General features: G+C 54.5%; 2 protein-coding genes across 5 annotated transcripts; one reads left to right on the top strand and one right to left on the bottom strand.

Moving 5' to 3' along the window:
* Positions 1-16: 16 nt before the first annotated feature.
* TMEM134 (transmembrane protein 134) lies at positions 17-4,941 on the bottom strand. 3 transcript variants are annotated; one of them, XM_045893164.3, is made up of 7 exons: positions 4,671-4,937; positions 3,795-3,859; positions 3,211-3,300; positions 2,982-3,058; positions 718-762; positions 453-506; positions 17-379 (listed from the first exon to the last, which is right to left on the bottom strand). In XM_045893164.3, exons 1-7 carry the CDS (start codon positions 4,842-4,844, stop codon positions 297-299), a joined length of 588 nt encoding a protein of 195 aa, XP_045749120.1. In that variant the 5' UTR covers positions 4,845-4,937; the 3' UTR covers positions 17-296. The 3 variants fall into 3 exon arrangements, with proteins under 3 accessions (XP_045749120.1, XP_045749123.1, XP_045749122.1); XM_045893167.3 differs by lacking the exon at positions 3,795-3,859 and having other exon boundaries at positions 4,671-4,941; XM_045893166.3 differs by lacking the exon at positions 718-762 and having other exon boundaries at positions 4,671-4,938.
* An 8,362-nt stretch (positions 4,942-13,303) lies between these two features.
* AIP (aryl hydrocarbon receptor interacting protein) lies at positions 13,304-18,739 on the top strand. Of its 2 annotated transcripts, none has more exons than XM_045893163.3 (6): positions 13,304-13,552; positions 16,194-16,373; positions 17,178-17,366; positions 17,782-17,958; positions 18,056-18,189; positions 18,424-18,739. In XM_045893163.3, exons 1-6 carry the CDS (start codon positions 13,454-13,456, stop codon positions 18,494-18,496), a joined length of 852 nt encoding a protein of 283 aa, XP_045749119.1. In that variant the 5' UTR covers positions 13,304-13,453; the 3' UTR covers positions 18,497-18,739. The 2 variants fall into 2 exon arrangements, with proteins under 2 accessions (XP_045749119.1, XP_045749118.1); XM_045893162.2 differs by having other exon boundaries at positions 13,306-13,552; positions 18,056-18,197.
* Positions 18,740-18,879: the final 140 nt, after the last annotated feature.

Genomic DNA, 18,879 nt, shown 5'->3' with positions numbered 1-18,879 from the left:
GGGAAAGAAAGATCAGTGGTCTCTTCTGGAATGAAGTACATTCTTTTATTAGCACAAAACACCACCCACCCAGCAGCCCCAGGGCCCGAGAATAAGTTAAGGCACAGAACAGGCCAGGGGCGACTTTTCCAGGCCTGGGTATTGGGCAAACTTCCTGAGCAAACTTCCGAGGGGGTTGGGGGCTCCCGGGTCCCGGAGTTCTTCCCTGGAGATGAGGGAACCAGAGCGGGGCGGACCCGAGGAACACCCCCTGGGGCCGCTTGGAGACGAGGCTGGTTCCCGGCCGCCCGCGCGGCTCACTTCTCGAAGTAGGGCAGGTAAAAGAACTGGAAGCCCCGGTGGCCCTTGACCGCGCAGTAGATGAAGATCACGTGGTAGACTGCGGGGCGGGGCCGGTCAGCGCCGAGGCCCCGCCCCGCCCCGCCCCGCCCCGCCCCGCAGCCCTTTCGCACCTCCGGGAACCAACAACAGGAAGCCGGGCACGAAGAAGATGGCGCTGGAGACACCTGCAGGAGGAGGGGCCGAGTCAAGGATGGGGGGCACGGGGCGGGGCTCAGGGGTCCCTGCCTGGGCTAGTCTCACTGTCCCCGGTAGAAGGGACCGTTTCCTGCTAGGAGGGTGGAAGCAAACTTCCGAGGAGGCTGGGGGCTCGCGGGCCCCCGAGTTCTTCCCTTGAGGGGACCCCCGCTGCCAGCGGAGGTAGGAGGGGACGCTCACCTGGCGAGGGGGCCACCTCCAGTCCCACGGCGATCAGGATCAGCACTGCACACAGATGGAGCCGCGAGGGTGAGGGCGAGGAGGGGGCAGGCGCTGGGGGCAGGGCGGGGACCTCCACCCACAACCCCCAGCAAGGCTTAGGCCCTAGGAAGAGTCCCCCACCTGAGCTGAAGGTTCCCTAGCCAGAGACCCTTCCTGGGAAGCTCAGCAAGCTCTGTGTTTTCAGAGCAGGGCACCCGGCAGGCCCTGGGAAATAATCCGAAACCAGATTTGTCTCTGCTCCTTGATGTGGCCTTTCAGTCAATCAACAAATATTTACAGAACACCTGCTGTGTGCCTGGTACTGAGAATCCCACAGGGAAAGGCAAATGAGGTCCCTGCTCTCTAGTGGCACAACCAACAAGAACCTCCAAGCTACAACCTCGGTGATCAGGCTGTGGAAAGGCCAGATCAGGCAGCATGGGAGCCTGGGGCATCAGGGAGGGGCTTCTTGGAGGCAGTGGCGATGAAACTGAGCAGGGGTAGCAGTACCCAGAGCAGGTAACATTTAGTTACCACTTAGCAGGTGCTGCCAGGCACCCGGCTGAGCTTGTTACCTGCACTGCTTTATTATCAATGTGACTGAATGAAACAGGTATGATCATCCCCATTTCACAGAAGATGAAACTGAGGCACAGAGAGCTGCATTCAGAAGGAGGAGGTGATCTGACTCGAGGCTTTGCTGTGGGCATCATGTGGGCAGAAAAGGAGAGGAGTGCTCCAGACAGAGGGAGCAGCATGGCAAAGGCCCAGCGTCTGGAGGGAACTTGGGGCTTTCTAGGAGCTTCCAACTTTTGGCAAGAGTGGAGAGGCAAGAGCCCAGGCTTGAGGTGTTTGGCAGGGCCTGGAGACCCGGTGAGGGATGTGGACTTTGGCTGAGGACAGCGAGTGTTGGGGAAGTCATGGCTGGATCAACTTTTCAGACCCAGAGAGAGTCCTGGGTCCCCAGTTACAAGATGGGATTGGGGGGGAGGTGGGGGACCCGGGCTCTGCAGCAAGGGGGGCCATATAGCACAGAGGCTTGAGGGGCCACCATGGACTGCTATGGGATTTGTGCCCTGCACAGAGCACCCCAAAAAGGGTACGGATTGGGGCTGATACACTACCTGCCACCTTGGATTAGGGCTGGGGGCCCTGCCCACTCAGAGGAGGCGTCTTCCTCCAAAGGCCTTTTATAGGTCTACGGCGGCCTCCAGGCCTGGTACTGTCCTTGATGTGGGTTTAAATCCCAGCTCAGCTACTTCCCAGCTGAGGTCTGAGCAAGTCCCTTTACCTGCCCGAGGCTCTGTCCTTACTTCTGAACCAGGATGGTAATAATGCTTGGCCTCACGGGTACTGAGAGAATGAAAGGGGGTAAGGCAGGTGGCCAGTGTGACCAGTGCCCAGCTTGTAGTGGCTGCTGGACAAGCGATGGCCCCTTTCCCCCATGCACCCCTGCACACAGACACCCAGAGCTGAGGCAGGGCTGCTGCTCAGCTTTCTGGCCAGGGGTCTCTGATCATCCCGGAGCAGGGAGAGCAGCTGCCACAGCCGGGCTGTCCTTATGGGTCCCTCTTGATCCCAACCCTGTCCTTTCTGGGGATCCTGAGGCCTCAGCCCCATAGAATGAGTCCAAAAACATCTGGCTGCGAGATCTGCCTGCTCTGGGCTTCACTTTCCCCATCTGGGCAATGGATGTGCACAGCGCGGGGCGGGGAGAGGTCCTCATCTGCGCTCAGACTCCAGAGAAGGGGAAATGACAGGTGCTCTGGGGGTAGGGCTGGCAGGGATATCTCTGAGCACCTGTCCCTACACAGGTTCTGGGTCATGGCCCTGCCTCCCTCTTGCTGTGTGACCTCCGTAAGGCAGGAAAATAAGCCTCCCCTGCACCTGGCTCGAAGTAGACACAGAATAAATGGTGGAGCTGTTACTCTTCTGCTCCCTGATGGATTACATGGGCTTAGGGGGAAAAAAAAAAAGAAGAAGAAAGAAGAAAGAAAAGTTTGGAGCACCGAACCAAGTTCCATTTTCAATTACGTGTAATTTCCTGGCTGTGTGACCAGGAGACTGGGCCCACTCCTCCCAAGGCCTCAGTTTCTTCACCTGTAAAATGGGCGTGGGGTGATGGCAGCCAGCTGCCTGCTCAGGATGCAGGGAGGCTCAGTGTGCCAAGGGGGATGCTGAGCCGGCACAAAGGGACACCAGACCCCTCCTGGGAGTAGGCAGGGGACCCTCAGGGCACTCACCCAGCCCCAGCAGCAGGAGCAGGAAGGAGGCCAGCACTACCCGGCGGTTCTTCTGGATCAAAGGGTGTTGAGTCCAGCTGGGTGGCGGGACAGCAGGATGGGTGTGAGAGGTGACAGGAGCCCAACTCCCTCCTGTTACCCTTCCCCACCCAGAGGACTGAGGGAGAAAGCCCAGGCCGCCTGTTCTGGGGCACAGAGCACAGGGGGCTTAAGCAGGGCAGGGTCTCACCTGCAGCAGGCATGGTAGGAGCGCTGGGTGCTATTGCTGATGGTGCTGAAGGACCACTGGGAGCTGCGGATGGACGTTCGGCTGGAATCCCTACAGGCCAGGTGGGCCCAGTGAGAGGCAGAGGAAGCAAGGAAGGGGGGGTCATGATGACGTGGTGGGGGATGGTGCAGGGACTAGGGCTGGGTGTTCCTGCGGGATGAGGGCACTGAGAGGGGACAGGGTGACAAGGAATTCAAGGGCTGGGGGGTCTCTGCAGGACTGAGGGTGGAGAAAGGCTGAGGATTCAAGCTAGGGATTCCTGCAGGACAGGTGACCTGTGGGGAGGTAGGGGCCAGACCAGGCTGGGGGGTTTCTTCAGGATAAAGAGCCTGGTAGGGGTGGGTAAGTGTGCCTGGCCCTGGGGTAGGGTGACGCTGCAGGACAGGGGAACCCATGAGGGGAGTGGGGATCAGGCTAGGAATCCTTGTAGGACAGGATGTGAAAGAGCTGACTGTTGTGAGGTGGAAGACTGGCCAGGGACCTGGGGGACAGGAGCCAGAAGCATAGGGCTAGAGGTACAGGATGGGTCCCCACCTGGCCCTGACCTGTTGCTGACTCCCCCATCCGGCTCCGGAGAGGCCTGGGCTCCGTCCTCATCGTTCTCCAGGTTCTATTCCAGAACACAGGGCTCAGAGGGGTTATTGGGCCCAGGCCCTTCCTACTCCCCTCTCAGGGAGAGGAGGAGAGCAAGCCCACACAGCTGTTTGCCTGGCCGCCTGACAGCTGCTCACCTGGCCCTCCACCCTCCCGCAAAACAGGTTTGATGATTCACAGAAACCGAAACCCAGGTAGGAGGTGGGTGCTGGGGGCTTCGGGGGTTAGGGGGTGGCAGGAACCACAGGGGCTGGTTGAGGGCTCCTCGCATGGGTCTCAGGGCCAGGAGTTCTCCCAAGTTTGGGAGTCAGGGTGGACCTTTCGGAATGGCATTTCAGGGGCCCAGTATGGAGGTTCTGGATTTGGGGTACCAAGGAAGGGCAGAAGCCCATGGTTTCCAGGTTTGGGGCACAGGAATCTGGTACACGTCTCCAAAAAAAAAAAAGAATCCTAGAGTTGGTGGAAGTCCTCTAGGGAGAATGGAGCTTTCTAGTTTAGTGGGAGGTCTGGATCAGGTACAGAGAGCTCTCCAGCCCAGGGGGATGGGGTGGGGGGTGGGGGTTAGGTCGGTACCCAGGATGGGTGGGGACGCCGGGTGGGATTTCCAACTGGGGCTAGGAGACTTGCTCCCGGGTTCCGGTTCTGGGCTCTCCAGTGGTGGCTGGGGACCAAAATCAGAGCTGAGAGGGTCTGGGCAGGGCCCCGGATCAGTGGCCACGTAGGCTGGGGCCTCTAGACAGATTTTCCCTTGAGTTGGGGTTCTCCAGGGTCCGGCCTGGAGGCCCGCCCGGACTCGGGCTGGGGTTGAGGTGGGCCGGGCCGTTCACCTGGTAGCGCAGCCGGGACTGCTTGTCCTCGTCGGCCACCTCGAACCGGGCCCGGCGCTCGAAGTGCAGCGGCCCGAAGCGGGCGACCCCGCTGAATTCGGGCCCCGGGCCCGCGTCCTCCAGGGACAGCTCGAAGGCGTCATCGATGCTGAACTGGGGCCGGCTGGCGCTCATGGCCCCGGCCCGCTCAGGTGCCCCTCGCCGCCGCCATCCGTGCCCGCTGCCCCTAGCGCCGCGGTCCCGCCCCCGCACGCAGGCCCCGCCCCGGGCCGTATCTTGGGAGCGCGACTGTCCGGCGCCCCGGCCGAGGCCCCGCCCTCACGTAACGGCCCCGCCCCTGCTCGCCCGCAGCAGGCCCGAGCTGCCGAGCGCCGAGCGGACCAGCGGGCGGGGCCGCCTTTGGGGACTACACAGGAGCCGCGGCGCCTCCCAGCGGCAGCCTTCGTGAGCCACAGCGGGATTGCCTAGGCAATTCCCGGGTCTGTGTCAGGGGCTTGGAGGGGTAGCTAGGGCGCCAGCCTCCCAGGCCCGAGATGGGGCCTTCCGCGTCCCAGCCCGCGCCTCGAGTGCCAAGGAGACTCCTGGGACCAGACTGTGTCCCCACCCTGACTCACCGCTGATCTGCACGGGATGGGTATTCTCACCACCGCGGATGTGGAAACTGAGGCTCAGAAAGCTTATGTGGCTTCTACTCCTCCAACCCAGTGTCTACTCAGCAAAGTGATCTTTTAAAATATATCTGATCTTTTTCTCTGTGTGTTATTTTTTTTTAAAGATTTATTTATTTATTAGAGAGAGCGTGAGGGCGAGAGCAGGGAGCGGGGCAGAGGGAGAGAGAGAGAGAGAGAATCCACAAGCAGATGCCCCTGAGCGAGGAGTCCCAGGTTGCCTGATCACAGGACCCCGAGATCATGACCTGAGCAGAAACCAAGAATTGGCCACCTAAGGACTGAGCCACCCAGGTGCCCCTCTCTGTGTGTTATTAAGTAAAAAAAAAAAAAAATTTTTTTTTTAATTAAAAAAATTTTGAGTATGAGGCTAAGTCACTCTGTATAAAACCGTCCCTTGGTTTTCCATTGTGGTTGGAATGATATCTGAGCTCTTTTTGACTAAGGCCCACAAAGCTGTGAATGCTCTGGTCCTTGTCTACTTATCCAATCTCATCAAGCTTCCTCTGCCCCTCTTTCACCCACTCTGCAACACAGGCCAAACTATTCTCGCCTTAGGACCTTTGCACATGCTGTTCTCTATACCTGGAAAGCACTTAACCTTGCTCTTTCACAACTGGGTCTTTATCATCTGTGTCCCTGTTCAAATGTCACCTTTCACGGGTGCCATCCCTGACTATGCAATCTAAAGTCAGTTTCACATTACACAGCACTTACCTGAACTTCACTTATTTTACACGGTTTTATTCTCCACTGTGTCCACAGTGCATAGAACAGTGTTTGGCACTGAGTAGAGGCTTCTTAAATATTTGTGGATGAAATGAATGAACGAATGCTTTGCCAAAATCCCAAATGCTTACGGGTGGTAGAATTGGGGACCCAAGCTCACCTAGCTCCCGGGGTGCTCATCCTGTACCCACCACGTTTCATTGTATGACCTCACAGACAGAGTCGAATCAGTCCTACTTTTCAGTTTATGACACGTCACCACGAAGAACCGGGGCTGTCAGTGTGTGCAGTCAGCTTCCTTGCACCCTGCCCGGTTCTCTACTACACGTGGCTTGGCTCCTATGTGGATGTTTGCAATCTGCAAACATGGTGTCGTGTATAAAACTCATTCTGTTGTTTACATTTTTGCATTTTTTACACTCAACACTCATGGTTTCCATATGCGTCTCATTCGTTGCTTCTACCAGTCGCATATAGCGTACCATGTTCAGCATTCAGCAAGCACGTTTATTACCCGCCACACCCTTCAGCGATGCACACTTAGCTGGGCCTTGATGCCCCCGTCACATCAGTGCCAGGAACACCTTCATGCTACCTCCTTATGGGTGGTGGGAGAATTCTTGAAGTAGGACTGCCAGGCTATAGGTACATGCACCCTTGACTTCACAAAGCACCCAAGATGCTCTCCCGGGTGGCTGGATGAACTGTCACACTCACCATGAGGGTTCCGGTTTTGTCTTAGCACTTGGTATTCCAGCTTTCAAATGCTTACTAATCTGATGAATCTAAAGTGGTTCCTAATTTCCATCTGGGTCCTCTGACAACTGGGGAATTTGAATAGCTCTTCGTGGGCTTGGCAGTCATGGTGGTTCCCTCTTCTGCGAACTGTCTGTTCATATCCTTTGTCTATTTTTTTCTGTTGGGCTTCTAGCCTTCTTTCTGCTGATCTGCACGTCTCTACGTGGCCAAGTACCCATGCCTTGGAGATGTGCAGATCTCTTCCCTGGCTCTGTCTCCTTACTTTGGCTAAACTTCCCTTAGTTAACAATGCTCGGAGTCCTGCGGTGCAGCGCAGGCTGAGGCCCACGTCACTCCTGGGCATTCTCGGTGAGTGCAGCTTTGGCTTCTGCTGGGCCCCAACCAGCGGATGATGGGGGCTCTCAGTACCAGCGCTGCCCAGGAGTGGCTACTGGGATGGGCCTCTACCTCCTCTCCCATGCCCAGCACTCTTCCTCTTTGACCTGCAGGGGGGTGCCCCAAGAACTCTCCCTGGGCTCACCTGAGAAACCTGCTGCAGAGGATTCCTGAGGAGTTCAAAGACTTTCTGCTATGGGACCACCCAGCGTGCTTGAAGTCCTGCCTGTTTTGCCAGCTTCTGCTTTCTTTCTCATTGCCACACATGCCTTCTCCAAATGAGGCTTCTCCAAATGAGGCTGCAAGGGGATCTGCCCCCCCTTCTACTCAGCTCACACCATGACAACTCGAATTCCGGCTCTCTCCACATTTCTATTTGAGGCCTTCTCTGCAGCCGGTTGTTTCAAAGGACAAGGACCTACGACTTTCCGTGAACATCTAACCCTTCTGTGTGTCTCTGCTTCCTACTTTCTCATTCGTATGTTTCTGCTTTTTGTGTTGCAGAGCTCCTCCTACAAGTGTGAGAAGGAAAGAAAAGGAAGAAAAAGAAGAGAGAAAGAGAAGTAACCGCTGGCCCAGGGTGGAGATGCCCGCAGGGCGGTTTCCTGTTGGACCCAGTGTGAGGAAAACCGCTCGGAATCCATGTCTTCGGGCGCTTTGAAACACAGCAGGGGCAGCCCAGGGGAGGGGGGCACTGGCAGGAGGCACAGGGAACCCTCACCTCCTAAGGACATGTCACTGGAGGATGGACAGAGGGCTGTGGGTGAGGTTGTTGGGGAGTGGTGCCCAATACCTCACTGTGTGCCCGAGTTCCATCGCGAGCAGGACCAGACCAGAAACTGCACAGGCTTCCAAGGAACGTGGTCTGTTTGGCATGTTCATGAGTCATTTGACCCGCAGTATACATGCGACTGAACCCTTGACTCGTGATTTTCAACAGCATATCACTAATCGGTGAAAGGAAGAGTGGGATTTTTCAGGCCACTTTTAAACTCAAAATTGTGCCTCTTTAACATTCATTAAAAACGATATCACGGGGGCGCCTGGGTGGCTCAGTCGTTAAGCGTCTGCCTTGGGCTCAAGTCATGATACCAGGGTCCTGGGATCAAGCCCTGCATCGGGCTCCCTGCTCCGTGGGAAGCCTGCTTCTCCCTCTCCCACTCCCCCTGCTTGTGTTCCCTCTCTCACTGCCTCTCTCTGTCAAATAAATAAATAAAATCTTTAAAAAAAACAAACACAACGATATCACGTTTTCTTTCTTTTTTTTTAAAGTTTTTTTTTTTTAAGATTTTATTCATTTATTTGACAGAGAGACACAGAGAGAGACGGAACACAAGCAGGGCGAGTGGGAGAGGGAGAAGCAGCCTTCCCGCTGAGCAGGGAGCCTGATGCGGGCTCCATCCCAGGATCCTGGGATCATGACCTGGGCCGAAGGCAGCCGCTTAACCAACTGAGCCACCCAGGCATCCCTAAAGAGTTTATTTTTAAGTAATCTCTATACCCAATGTGAGGGTCGGATTTGCCACCCTGAGATCAAGGGGTCCCATGCTCTATCAACTGAGCCAGCCAGGCGCCCCTGTAAGAGGTTTAAACTTACTTTTCCTCAAGGGTCAGCCCTGGTATGACTTTCAGTCAGAAATGGGTTAAACTGCAATGTGTTTTGTTTCTGTCTTGAACGGGTCAGCCCAGAAGAGATTTTTTTTTTAACACTCCTTATTTATTCTCGTTCCGAACCTTAGTCTTCTGTTTTTCTTTAAATTTTATTTTTATTTATTTTCATTTTCTTTCTTTTTTTTTTTAAAGATTTTATTTATTTATTTGACAGAGACAGCGAGAGCAGGAACACAAGCAGGGGGAGTGGGAGAGGGAGAAGGAGGCCTCCCGCCGAGCAGGGAACCCGATGTGGGACTCGATCCCAGAACCCTGGGATCATGACCTGGGCCGAAGGCAGACGCTTAACCAACTGAGCCACCCAGGCGCCCTATTTTCATTTTCTTAAAGATTTTATTTATTTATTTGAGAGAGAGAAAGAGAGAAAGGGAGAGAACACAAGCAGGGGAAGGGGCAGAGGGAGAGGGAGAAGCAGACTCCCCGCTGAGCAGGGAGCCCGATGCCGGGCTCCATCCCGGGACCCTGGGATCATGACCTGAGCCGAAGGCAGACTCAACTGACTGAGCTACCCAGGTGCCCAGTCTTCTATGTTTTTACAGGACACCTGACATAAGTCCCTTTACCTTGAGTCCTGGTATCTCCAACCTGATCTGGAAGTGTGCTTCCTGAGAGAGAATTTCACCCTTCCTAATAGTTTCCTCATCTTTCTGGGCTTTTTCTCTGTCGAAGCCAAGGGGCAGCTGGACATGACACATCTGTTGTGTAAATCTAGGATCTCTTCGTGGTATAGTACTTGGTATTCCTTAGCTTCCTCTAAATTCATACTCAAGGCCAACTCAAAAAACAAACAAAAACTTGGGAACACACATGGAAAATGGAAACTGTTCCTGTTTGATTTCCTCTTTTTGTCTGTTTTGCTCACAAGTCACGTTGGTCTGATTGTTGGCAGTATTGCCTGAGTGGTGTGTCTGGTCCAAATAAAGGTAGCTGCTGAACACTGCCTGGTTTGTTTTGTGGAAGAGGGGCTAGAGGGCCCAGGATTCTCTCACAAGGAATTAGACATACACTTCAAAGACAAAGAGGTAGATCAAACCATTTGAAAGCAAAAATTTATTGTGTTTCCTTCCAAAGTTTTGTGAATTTACAAGAAAGAAAGAAAGAAAGAAAGAAAGAAAGAAAGAAAGAAAGAAAGAAAGAAAGAAAGAAAGAAAGAAAAAAGAAAGGATCAGAGTTTACAGACTGCTTAGTTCAGGCTAAGAAGGCAAAAGGGGAGAGCTTGTGGCCACTGGGTCCACCAGCAGACACACACTAACATTTGAAACAAACTCCCCCAGATTTGTTTACTGCTTTCAGAGACGCTGCGTTTCTTTACACATCATCTCTCACCATATACTTGGGTCATTAGTCAAATCACTGGAATGTGACAGAGGTATTTTGGGTTTGGTTTTGTTTTGTTTGCCCCTGCTATAAAATGAAAATTTCAGTTTGTTTCTGAAAAATAAATTGGTCAATAAATTCATTTTGTTTTGCTTCTACTTTACACACGAAGATTCATTGAAAGAAAAAAAAAAAGATCCTCAGTTTTATAGGTTCAAGTCCATCAGGTTGTGCTCTTTGAGTTTTGTTTGAAGTGTTTCCTCACCCCAAGATCACAAAGATATTCTCCAACATCATATTCTCCAGGCCTGACAGTTTTACGATACAGAAAAGTGTTGCAACAAGGTAGTTCACTGACTCTGGAGCCAAACTGCCCTGGAATTCGTCTTCTTACTAGTGCTGGGATTTTGGAGGGTCAGGGTGAAGGTGAAAAATTTAAGGGGCCATCAAAAGACCAAGCAAGATCAATAATACTTTAATGTACTATTTTTAAAAATAAAATTTAAGGCAAAAATACATGATGAACAAAATATCAAAATTTTATTTTATTTATTATTATTTTTAAAAGATTTCATTTATGTATTTATTGGAGAGGGGAACTTGGATGGTTCAGTTGGTTAAGTGTCTGACTCTTGGTTTTGGCTCAGGTCGTGATCTCAGGGTCCTGGCATGGAGCCCTGTGTCAGCTCCCTGCTCAGCAGGGAGTCTGTTTCTTCGTCTCCCTCTGTTCTTCCCCCTTGCTTGTGCTCTCTCTCTCTCTCTTTCTTTCAAATAAATAAATAAATCTTTAAAAAATTTAATTTTTGTCAGAAAATACACATAAAATTTACTATCTTAAACTTTTTTTTTAAAGATTTTATTTATTTATTTATTTGACAGAGAGAGAGAGACAGCAAGAGAGGGAACACAAGCAGGGGGAGTGGGAGAGGGAGAAGCAGGCTTCCTGGCTGAGCATTGGGCTGACCAGGGAGCTGGATGCGGGGCTCGATCCCAGGACCCTGGGATCATGACTTGAGCCAAAGGCAGATGCTTAACAACTGAGCCACCCAGGTGCCCCTTACTATCTTAAACATTTTTTTTTTAAAGATTTTATTTATTTATTTGAGAGAGAGAGAGAGAATGAGAGACAGCACGAGAAGGAAGAGGGCAGAGGGAGAAGCAGACCCCCTGCTGAGCAGGGAGCCCGATGCGGGACTCGATCCTAGGACTCCAGGATCATGACCCGAGCCGAAGGCAGTCGCTTAACCAACTGAGCCACCCAGGCGCCCCTATCTTAAACATTTTTAAGTGCACAGTTCAGTAGTTGTTAAGTATCTTCACATTGTTATACAACCAATCTCTAGGACTTTTTCATATTGTAAAACTGAAATGCTATACTCATTAAACAACAAATCTTCATTTGCCTCTCCCCCACCAACCACCATTCAACTTTGCCTCTATGAATTTGACTACTCTAGGTACCTCATATAAATGGAATTACATAGTACTTGTCTTTTTTTTTTTTTTTAAAGATTTTATTTATTTATTTGAGAGAGAGAATGAAAGAGAGAGAGCATGAGAGGGGGGAGGGTCAGAGGGAGAAGCAGACTCCCTGCCGAGCAGGGAGCCCGATGTGGGACTCGATCCAGGGACTCCAGGATCATGACCCGAGCCGAAGGCAGTTGCTTAACCAACTGAGCCAACCAGGCGCCCAGTACTTGTCTTTTTGTGAGTGACATTCACTTAGCATTATTGATGCATTTTTGTGCACTCTAGTGGTTTCAGCTAGCTTAATAGTTCATTTAGTATTTTTCATATCTCTGAGTATCAGTAAAACGGGCCTACACCTTTCTTGTCTTTTGGTATACTTATCTGGTGCGGGAATCAAGATTAAGCTAGCCTCATAAAATATATTGGTCAGCTCTCCTCTTTTTCCATTTTCTGGAACAATCTGTATAAGATACAGGCTTCAAAACTGCTTCAGAATTTGACAGAGCTTGGCTGTGAAACTTCCGGTGTTGGTATAAAGCGAAAGCAAAAACCAACCAAACAAAGCACATTTCCCTCTCACCTCTGAGGTCCCACCTCTCTCAGGGGACTTCTTGTGGGCAATGAACCAGTGTGAATGTCTGAAGCACTTAGCACCTGGGTCAGAGGGGAGGGACAATAACCCTTCCCACTTAGGGGGGTAGGACGAAGACGCCACCCAGGCTCAAGACATTCCCCTTCCTGGGGCAGGAATCCTTTAAATTGGGGGAAGGCTCTCACCACTATTGTTCACAGCTAGTTTCCAGAGGCCAAGAAAAACCTTGTTTTAGTCCCCAAAGTACCTCACTTCTATCAGTCATGCATTTCCTAATATTTATTATGCACCTACTATGTGCCTGACACTGTGGAGTCAGGGGGCTACTCTCACCCACTCCTGACCCCATCAGGGGCTCTCTCGGTCCCTTCTTGGTAGATTACTGTACTCGCAGGAATACTGAAACTCTCCTTCCCCTGCCTCTTACTCCTGGTTTTATTTTTTATTTTTCACTTATTTGGGGTGCTTTTTTTTTTTTTTTTAAAGATTTTATTTATTTATTTGACAGATTGATAGCGAGAGCAGGAACACAAGCAGGGGGAGTGGGAGAGGGAGAAGAGGGCTTCCTGCCGAGCAGGGAGCCCGATGTGGGACTCGATCCCAGGACCCTGGGATCATGACCTGAGCCGAAGGCAGACGCTTAACGACTGAGCCACCCAGGCGCCCTGGGGTGCTTTTTTTTAAAGAGAAAAATCCAGGACGCAAAAGTCACTGTTGCGCTACATACGTAAAAAGAAAATTAAAGGCCAGCAAGGGATACACAGTAACAGTAGCTTCAGGGGGCGGCGTTACGGATGGAGTCCCCCGCACTCTCCGAGCCCTGTAATGCTGTCACAGTACTACAACTTTAAACGGGCTGGGGGGGGGCACACAACCACGCGGGAGGGCCCGTCCAAATCCATTCAAGGACACGATTGCTGGGGACGCCCCGCCCACTCCCGCCCGGCAGGCCCCGGCCCCGCCTCTCCGACACGCCCCGGGCCCTCCCCGGTCAGACCCGCCCCTGGCGAGACGCGCGCGCTCGGCCGCTGCGCAGAGAACCAATCACAGTCCGTCTCTACGTTTAGTCCCTTTTTGGCGTCTGCCCTCAGCCAAAATGGCGCCATCTCGGAAGTTGCCGAAGCTCTAGAAGTTGCCGAAGCAGGTCCGGAAGCTGCCGAAGGAGTCCGGAAGTTACCGAAAGAGAGCACCGGGGAAGAAGGATGGCGGATATCGTCGCAAGACTCCGGGAGGACGGGATCCAAAAGCGCGTGATACAGGAGGGCCGAGGAGAGCTCCCTGACTTTCAGGATGGAACCAAGGTTCGTGCGCAGCCCCCTCCCCTGAACCCTTCTGCGGCGCGGTGCGCATGCGAGGCGGGAGGAGGCCTTAGGCGAGAGGTTGCGCATGCCCAGATAGCAGCGGTCGGTGACCCTACTGCTCACATGCCGAGCTCGACGCTGGTTGGTTTGGTTTTAAGTAGGGGGTGAATTTGGATATGTCTGCCTCGCCCCGTGGCTTGGCCGTGTGGCCGCATTGGTCGGGGAGCCAGTCAGTCATCCTAAGAAGGTTGCAGGGGTTTGGCTTCAGTCCTTGAGCAGACCGGGCGCTGGGAGACCCGGAGCAGGAGACCTGGGACCTGGGAGGTGCCCGGGACTGAGGAGGAGGCCCTGGGCCTCCGGGTTGCAAGGTTCCAGTTCTTTTATAGATCGGAGGGCCTTCTGAAAACACTTAGACCAGCTCCCGTTGTTTAGATGGGAAAAATGAGGCCCCAGAGCACACAAACCTATTGAATATGTCCAGAGGTCAGGTCTGCCAGACTGGAACTCTTCGGCAGAGTTTTTTAGGACTGCTAGGTGATGTTGCTCAGGACAGATAAGGGCTAGGAAATTAAAGAGCCTACTGCCTTCCTCCTTTGTATATCCATGCCTCTCCAGGCCCCTCCCCCTATGTCTCCAGGCTTCCCTGCTTCTGCTCATGCAGTTCCCTCCTCCTGGAGGGCCTTTCCCGGTTGCCACTTGTCTGTAGAGTCAGGAGCTTCTCAGGGGCAGCCCCTGGGCCCAGCAGAGCAGTCACACAGAACATGCATATTGAATGAATGACCAAAGATCCTGGCCTAGACTGGGACACCGAAAGTGAGAGTGGCTGTGAATGAGCACATTGTCCTCCAGCCGCACTAGGCCCAGGTTGGGCAGGTAAAGATCCGAGGCTGGCCCAGTGTGAGTGCCCTGAGAGCGAGGGAAGCTGCGTCGTCCTGGTGATCAGTTATATTAAGAGGGCTCCTTCCGGAGTGGAGAGAGGAGGTGTGGGTGTGGTTGCATACCCCGATGCGCTGGGGGGGTTGATGGCCTTGAAGAAGGCCCTGGCAAGGGAGATCCTGGACGGAACAGACACCAGAAGGAGAGACATTGTAAAGATAGTGAAGATATGTGAACAGTGGCACCACAAAACAGGACAGGCAATCCCCAGTAACAATCCCCAGCGTAGACTGAGTGCTCACAGTGAGCCCTGTGCTAAGTACCACACAGGTTTATTTCCTTCCATTCCCACAACGTGGGATGGATACTATGAGTGCTTCCAGTGTGCTGACTTGGAAACGGAGTTCAGGGGTGCAGCCTGGTGTGGTGGGCAAGAACGTGGGCTTCTCTACCTATATCCTGCCAAGGCTTCAGTCTTCAGATCTCCTCTCTCTGCACTCACCCGCAGATGATCTCCCCAGGCTCATCCCTAAAAAGCCCTCCATGCCTGGACTACTCCCACAGGTGTATTTCTGGCTACGCCTCTTCCTTAAACCTGATATCCAGCTCCCAACTCACCGTCACCACTTGGATGGCTGGTTGGCAACTCAAACTTAACCTGCTGCACCCAGGCTTTCCCCATCTCAGTGAAGGGCACCTTCGGCCTTCTGGTTGCTCAGGCCAAAACCCTCCCAGTCTCCATGGCCCCTCCTGTTCGCTCACATCTTGAGAATGCACCCAGGATCTGACCACTTCTCATGGTTTCTCCCGTTACCACTCTGGTCCAGGCCTCTGTTGTCTGCCCTGACCTACTGCACTCACCGCCTAACTCACCTTCCTGCATCTGCCACCCCCCACCCCCCGGCATTCTATTCTCTCATCTTGGCAGCTGTGGAACCCAAGTCAGATCCTGTCCCTCCTCCGAGTAAAAACACGACGTCCTCACCACATCCTCCAGGCCCTGCAGGATCTGTCCCCTTGACTCCGGTGACCCCACAGTGCACCCCTCCCCTCATTCACTCTGCTTCTGCCACACTGGCCTTGATGCTTCTTGAACACACCACACGATCGACCTGCTGTTCTTTTGGCCTAGAAGGTTCACACAAGTGTCCTACCCCAGCATCTGGTCTGGCGTGCTTTCTCTCTTCCTCTCTTCAGATCTCTGCTTAAATGTTGCCTTCTCAGACAGTGCCCGCCTCCCGTGTATAAATCCGCCCAGTCTTCCTCTGCTGCATTTTGTTTTCTGATCTGTAGCCCTTTTTTTTTTTTTTTAAGATTTTATTTATTTATTTGACAGAAACAACAGTGAGAGAGGGAACACAAGCAGGAGGAGTGGGAGAGGGAGAAGCAGGCTTCCTGCTGATCAGAGAGCCCGATGCGGGGCTCGATCCCAGGACCCTGGGATCATGACCTGAGCCGAAGGCAGACGCTTAACGACTGAGCCACCCAGGCGCCCCTGAACAAATAAAAAAAAAAAATCTTTAAAAAAAAATAAAAATATTTATTGAAAGAACATTTGGTGCCAGAGTGCTTGGGATCCCATCCCAGCCTGTCCACCCCCAAACCGTGTGACTTAGTTTCTTCCCCTGGGTGGTGGGGTAGAGGTCAGGTAGTGACCCTTGGGCGAGTCCTGTACCCCGTGCTATATGCAGGCTGGGAGCTGGGCTTGTCCTTGGGGGCCTGGTGAGGGCTTGTGCCCTTGCCTTATCCCACATGTGGCCTGCAGGCCACGTTCCACTATCGGACTCTGCACAGCAACAAGGAGGGCGCCGTGCTGGACGACAGCCGGGTGCGTGGCAAGCCCATGGAGCTCATCATTGGCAAGAAGTTCAAGCTGCCTGTGTGGGAGACCATCGTGTGCACCATGCGTGAGGGGGAGATCGCCCAGTTCTGCTGTGATGTCAAGGTACCTGGCGACCCGCACCTGCCTGTAGTGTCTGTCCCGCCGTTCCCTATTCCCCATCCCAGGGCCTGTGCCCTAGCTAGGCCACCGCCAACTCCCTCCAGGGAGCCACAACAATAGGACACTGGGGTCCTGGCCTCTTCTGCCTTCTCCTCTTCATTAGCCAGACTGCCCCCATATAGGTAGTAAGGGCAGTGAGCAGAGCTGGTTGTACGGGGTTGGGGGTTAGTCTGGGTCCCACCATCTCAGCAGCTGTTCCTAGTGAAAGGTCAAAGGCTAGGTCCTCTATGCCTGGAGGTCTCAGCCAAGGGCTTTGAGTTTCTATCTTGGGCCCAGACCTGAGACAGGCCCTGAATGGGGTGGGGCTGGGGCAGGAGAGAAGGAAGAGACGCTGAGAACAGAATGTGGAGGGAGGGACCCCAGTACAGTGAGAAGTCCAGCTTGTGGGCTACACCTCCGGGAGGAGGAAGAGGCAAGAGTCTCACTGAGCTTGTAAGCGCAGGGGAGATGGGTTGACAGTGGGAGTGTGTGTTTGTGTTGGGCGTGGGAGGGGTGCTTGGTTTGGTGGCCAGGGAGTGTGGCAGGAGCTGGGGACTTCGCCAGAACAGAAGGCTGGGACGCCAGAGGACTCCTGAGGGAGAAGCCCTCCTGCGTTTTAACGGACTGGGGCCTGAGCCAGTTGCTGCCCCCTCTGGGCTTCAGTGTCCTTTCTCAGATGGTGATGGGGCCAGGGGCTGGGCCTCTTGGGCCTGGTGACCAGGCAGCCCATGCTGACAGAGCCCCTGGTGCCCACCCGCCTTTCTGCAGCATGTGGTCCTGTATCCGCTGGTGGCCAAGAGTTTGCGCAACATCGCAGCGGGCAAGGACCCTCTGGAGGGCCAGCGGCACTGCTGTGGTATCGCCCAGATGCACGAGCACAGTTCCCTGGGCCATGCCGACCTGGACGCCCTGCAGCAGGACCCCCAGCCTCTCATCTTCGACATTGAGATGCTTAAGGTGAGGGGCCACCAAGCCCCAGGGGCCTCACGGCAGGAACTGGCCCTGCCTCCCTGCCCGGGGCTGTGGGCTCGGTGGATGGACTGTTGGGGGGGTCGGGACAGGGCGGGTACAAGAACGCCTGGTGGGACCCCGGCAGTCCCCCTGGGTCTCCCCCTGCCTGGGAAGGGGGGAGCCCACTGCCTCCAGAAGTCTCCGTGAGGGTGGGGCTTTTCACCATCTTGTTCACGGCTCTGTTCCTGGAAGCTGGGCAGGTAGGAGGTACGACTTCAACGGTTGTCGAGTGGTCAGTGAGTGAACAAGTGGTTCTGCTCCTGGCGTCCGAGGCCCAGAGGCCAGGCAGGCCTGCCGCGGAGAAGCCGTGGTCCCCCCGACCCCCGGGCCTCACCCCCTGACACGGCCCGCGCTCTGGCAGGTGGAGAACCCCGGCACGTACCAGCAGGACCCCTGGGCCATGACAGACGAGGAGAAGGCCAAGGCAGTGCCGGTCATCCACCAGGAGGGCAACAAGCTGTACCGTGAGGGCCACGTGAAGGAGGCCGCCGCCAAGTACTACGACGCCATCGCCTGCCTCAAGAACCTGCAGATGAAGGTGCGGCCCCAGGGGCTGTGGGTGGGGGCGGTGAGGTGGGAGCCAAGGGACCCGGCTCTCAGCACCTTCTGCCCTCGCCCTGTGCCCGTGCCCCCAGGAGCAACCCGGGTCCCCTGACTGGATCCAGCTGGATCAGCAGATCACCCCGCTGCTGCTCAATTACTGCCAGTGCAAGCTGGTGGCACAGGAGTACTACGAGGTGCTGGACCACTGCTCCTCCATCCTCAACAAGTACGACGGTGAGCACGGGCCCCAGCGCACGTCCCCCACCCGGGCAGGGCCGTGGGCTCTGCGCTGCCAGTGACGGGGTTCGGCAGGGTGTGGTTGGCATCCTCGGGTTGGGAGGGCTCTGACCCAGGAGGGGAACCACGGTGCCAGAAAGTCAGGCCGGGCAGCTGGCTTGTCCTGCCCCCCACCCCAACCCTCATGCCTTTGCACGCCTGCTGCCCGCTGGTGCCCCTGCAGACAATGTCAAGGCCTACTTCAAGCGGGGCAAGGCGCACGCGGCCGTGTGGAATGCCCAGGAGGCCCAGGCTGACTTTGCCAAGGTGCTGGAGCTGGACCCCGCCCTGACGCCCATCGTGAGCCGTGAGCTGCAGGCCCTGGAGGCACGGATCCGGCAGAAGGATGAAGAGGACAAGGCTCGCTTCCGGGGCATCTTCTCCCACTGATAGGGCCCTGCCCACCCTGCCTGCCCTGCCTCGCCCACTGCTGCCGCCGCCAGGACCCCTGCCCCTGCTACGTCCCGCCTCTCTGTATATAAAGGCCGTATTTATCTCTCCCTGGGCCTGCCGAGCTGATCCATTGGGGGAGCCAGGGTTATCACCTCGAATTTCTGGTACTCGGGAGGTTTTGGGAGGCAAAGGTTTGGGGTTCTAATCCCAGCTTCCCATTTACCAGCTCCAAGACCTCTCTGGGCCT

Source organism: Mirounga angustirostris, unplaced genomic scaffold (assembly GCF_029215605.1).
Source record: "Mirounga angustirostris isolate CCGP_5_RB_7025 unplaced genomic scaffold, mMirAng1.0.hap1 SCAF_13, whole genome shotgun sequence".
In the NCBI taxonomy this organism is placed as follows: Eukaryota; Metazoa; Chordata; class Mammalia; order Carnivora; family Phocidae; genus Mirounga; species Mirounga angustirostris.
The sequence above is the reverse complement of the archived record's forward strand: the minus strand, read 5'-3'. Positions and strand labels throughout refer to the sequence as shown.

Excerpts from the sequence above, each read along its gene's own strand:
- TMEM134 (XM_045893164.3), bottom strand. The coding sequence starts at position 4,844 with ATGAGCGCCAGCCGGCCCCAGTTCAGCATCGATGACGCCTTCGAGCTG. Across the intron at positions 3,059-3,210 it reads TCCTACCATGCCTGCTGCAG|CTGGACTCAACACCCTTTGA; the intron begins GTGAGACCCTGC and ends CCCGCCACCCAG. Across the intron at positions 380-452 it reads CCTGTTGTTGGTTCCCGGAG|TCTACCACGTGATCTTCATC; the intron begins GTGCGAAAGGGC and ends CCCGCCCCGCAG.
- AIP (XM_045893162.2), top strand. The coding sequence starts at position 13,454 with ATGGCGGATATCGTCGCAAGACTCCGGGAGGACGGGATCCAAAAGCGC. Across the intron at positions 17,367-17,781 it reads TCGACATTGAGATGCTTAAG|GTGGAGAACCCCGGCACGTA; the intron begins GTGAGGGGCCAC and ends GCGCTCTGGCAG. Across the intron at positions 17,959-18,055 it reads TCAAGAACCTGCAGATGAAG|GAGCAACCCGGGTCCCCTGA; the intron begins GTGCGGCCCCAG and ends CCGTGCCCCCAG.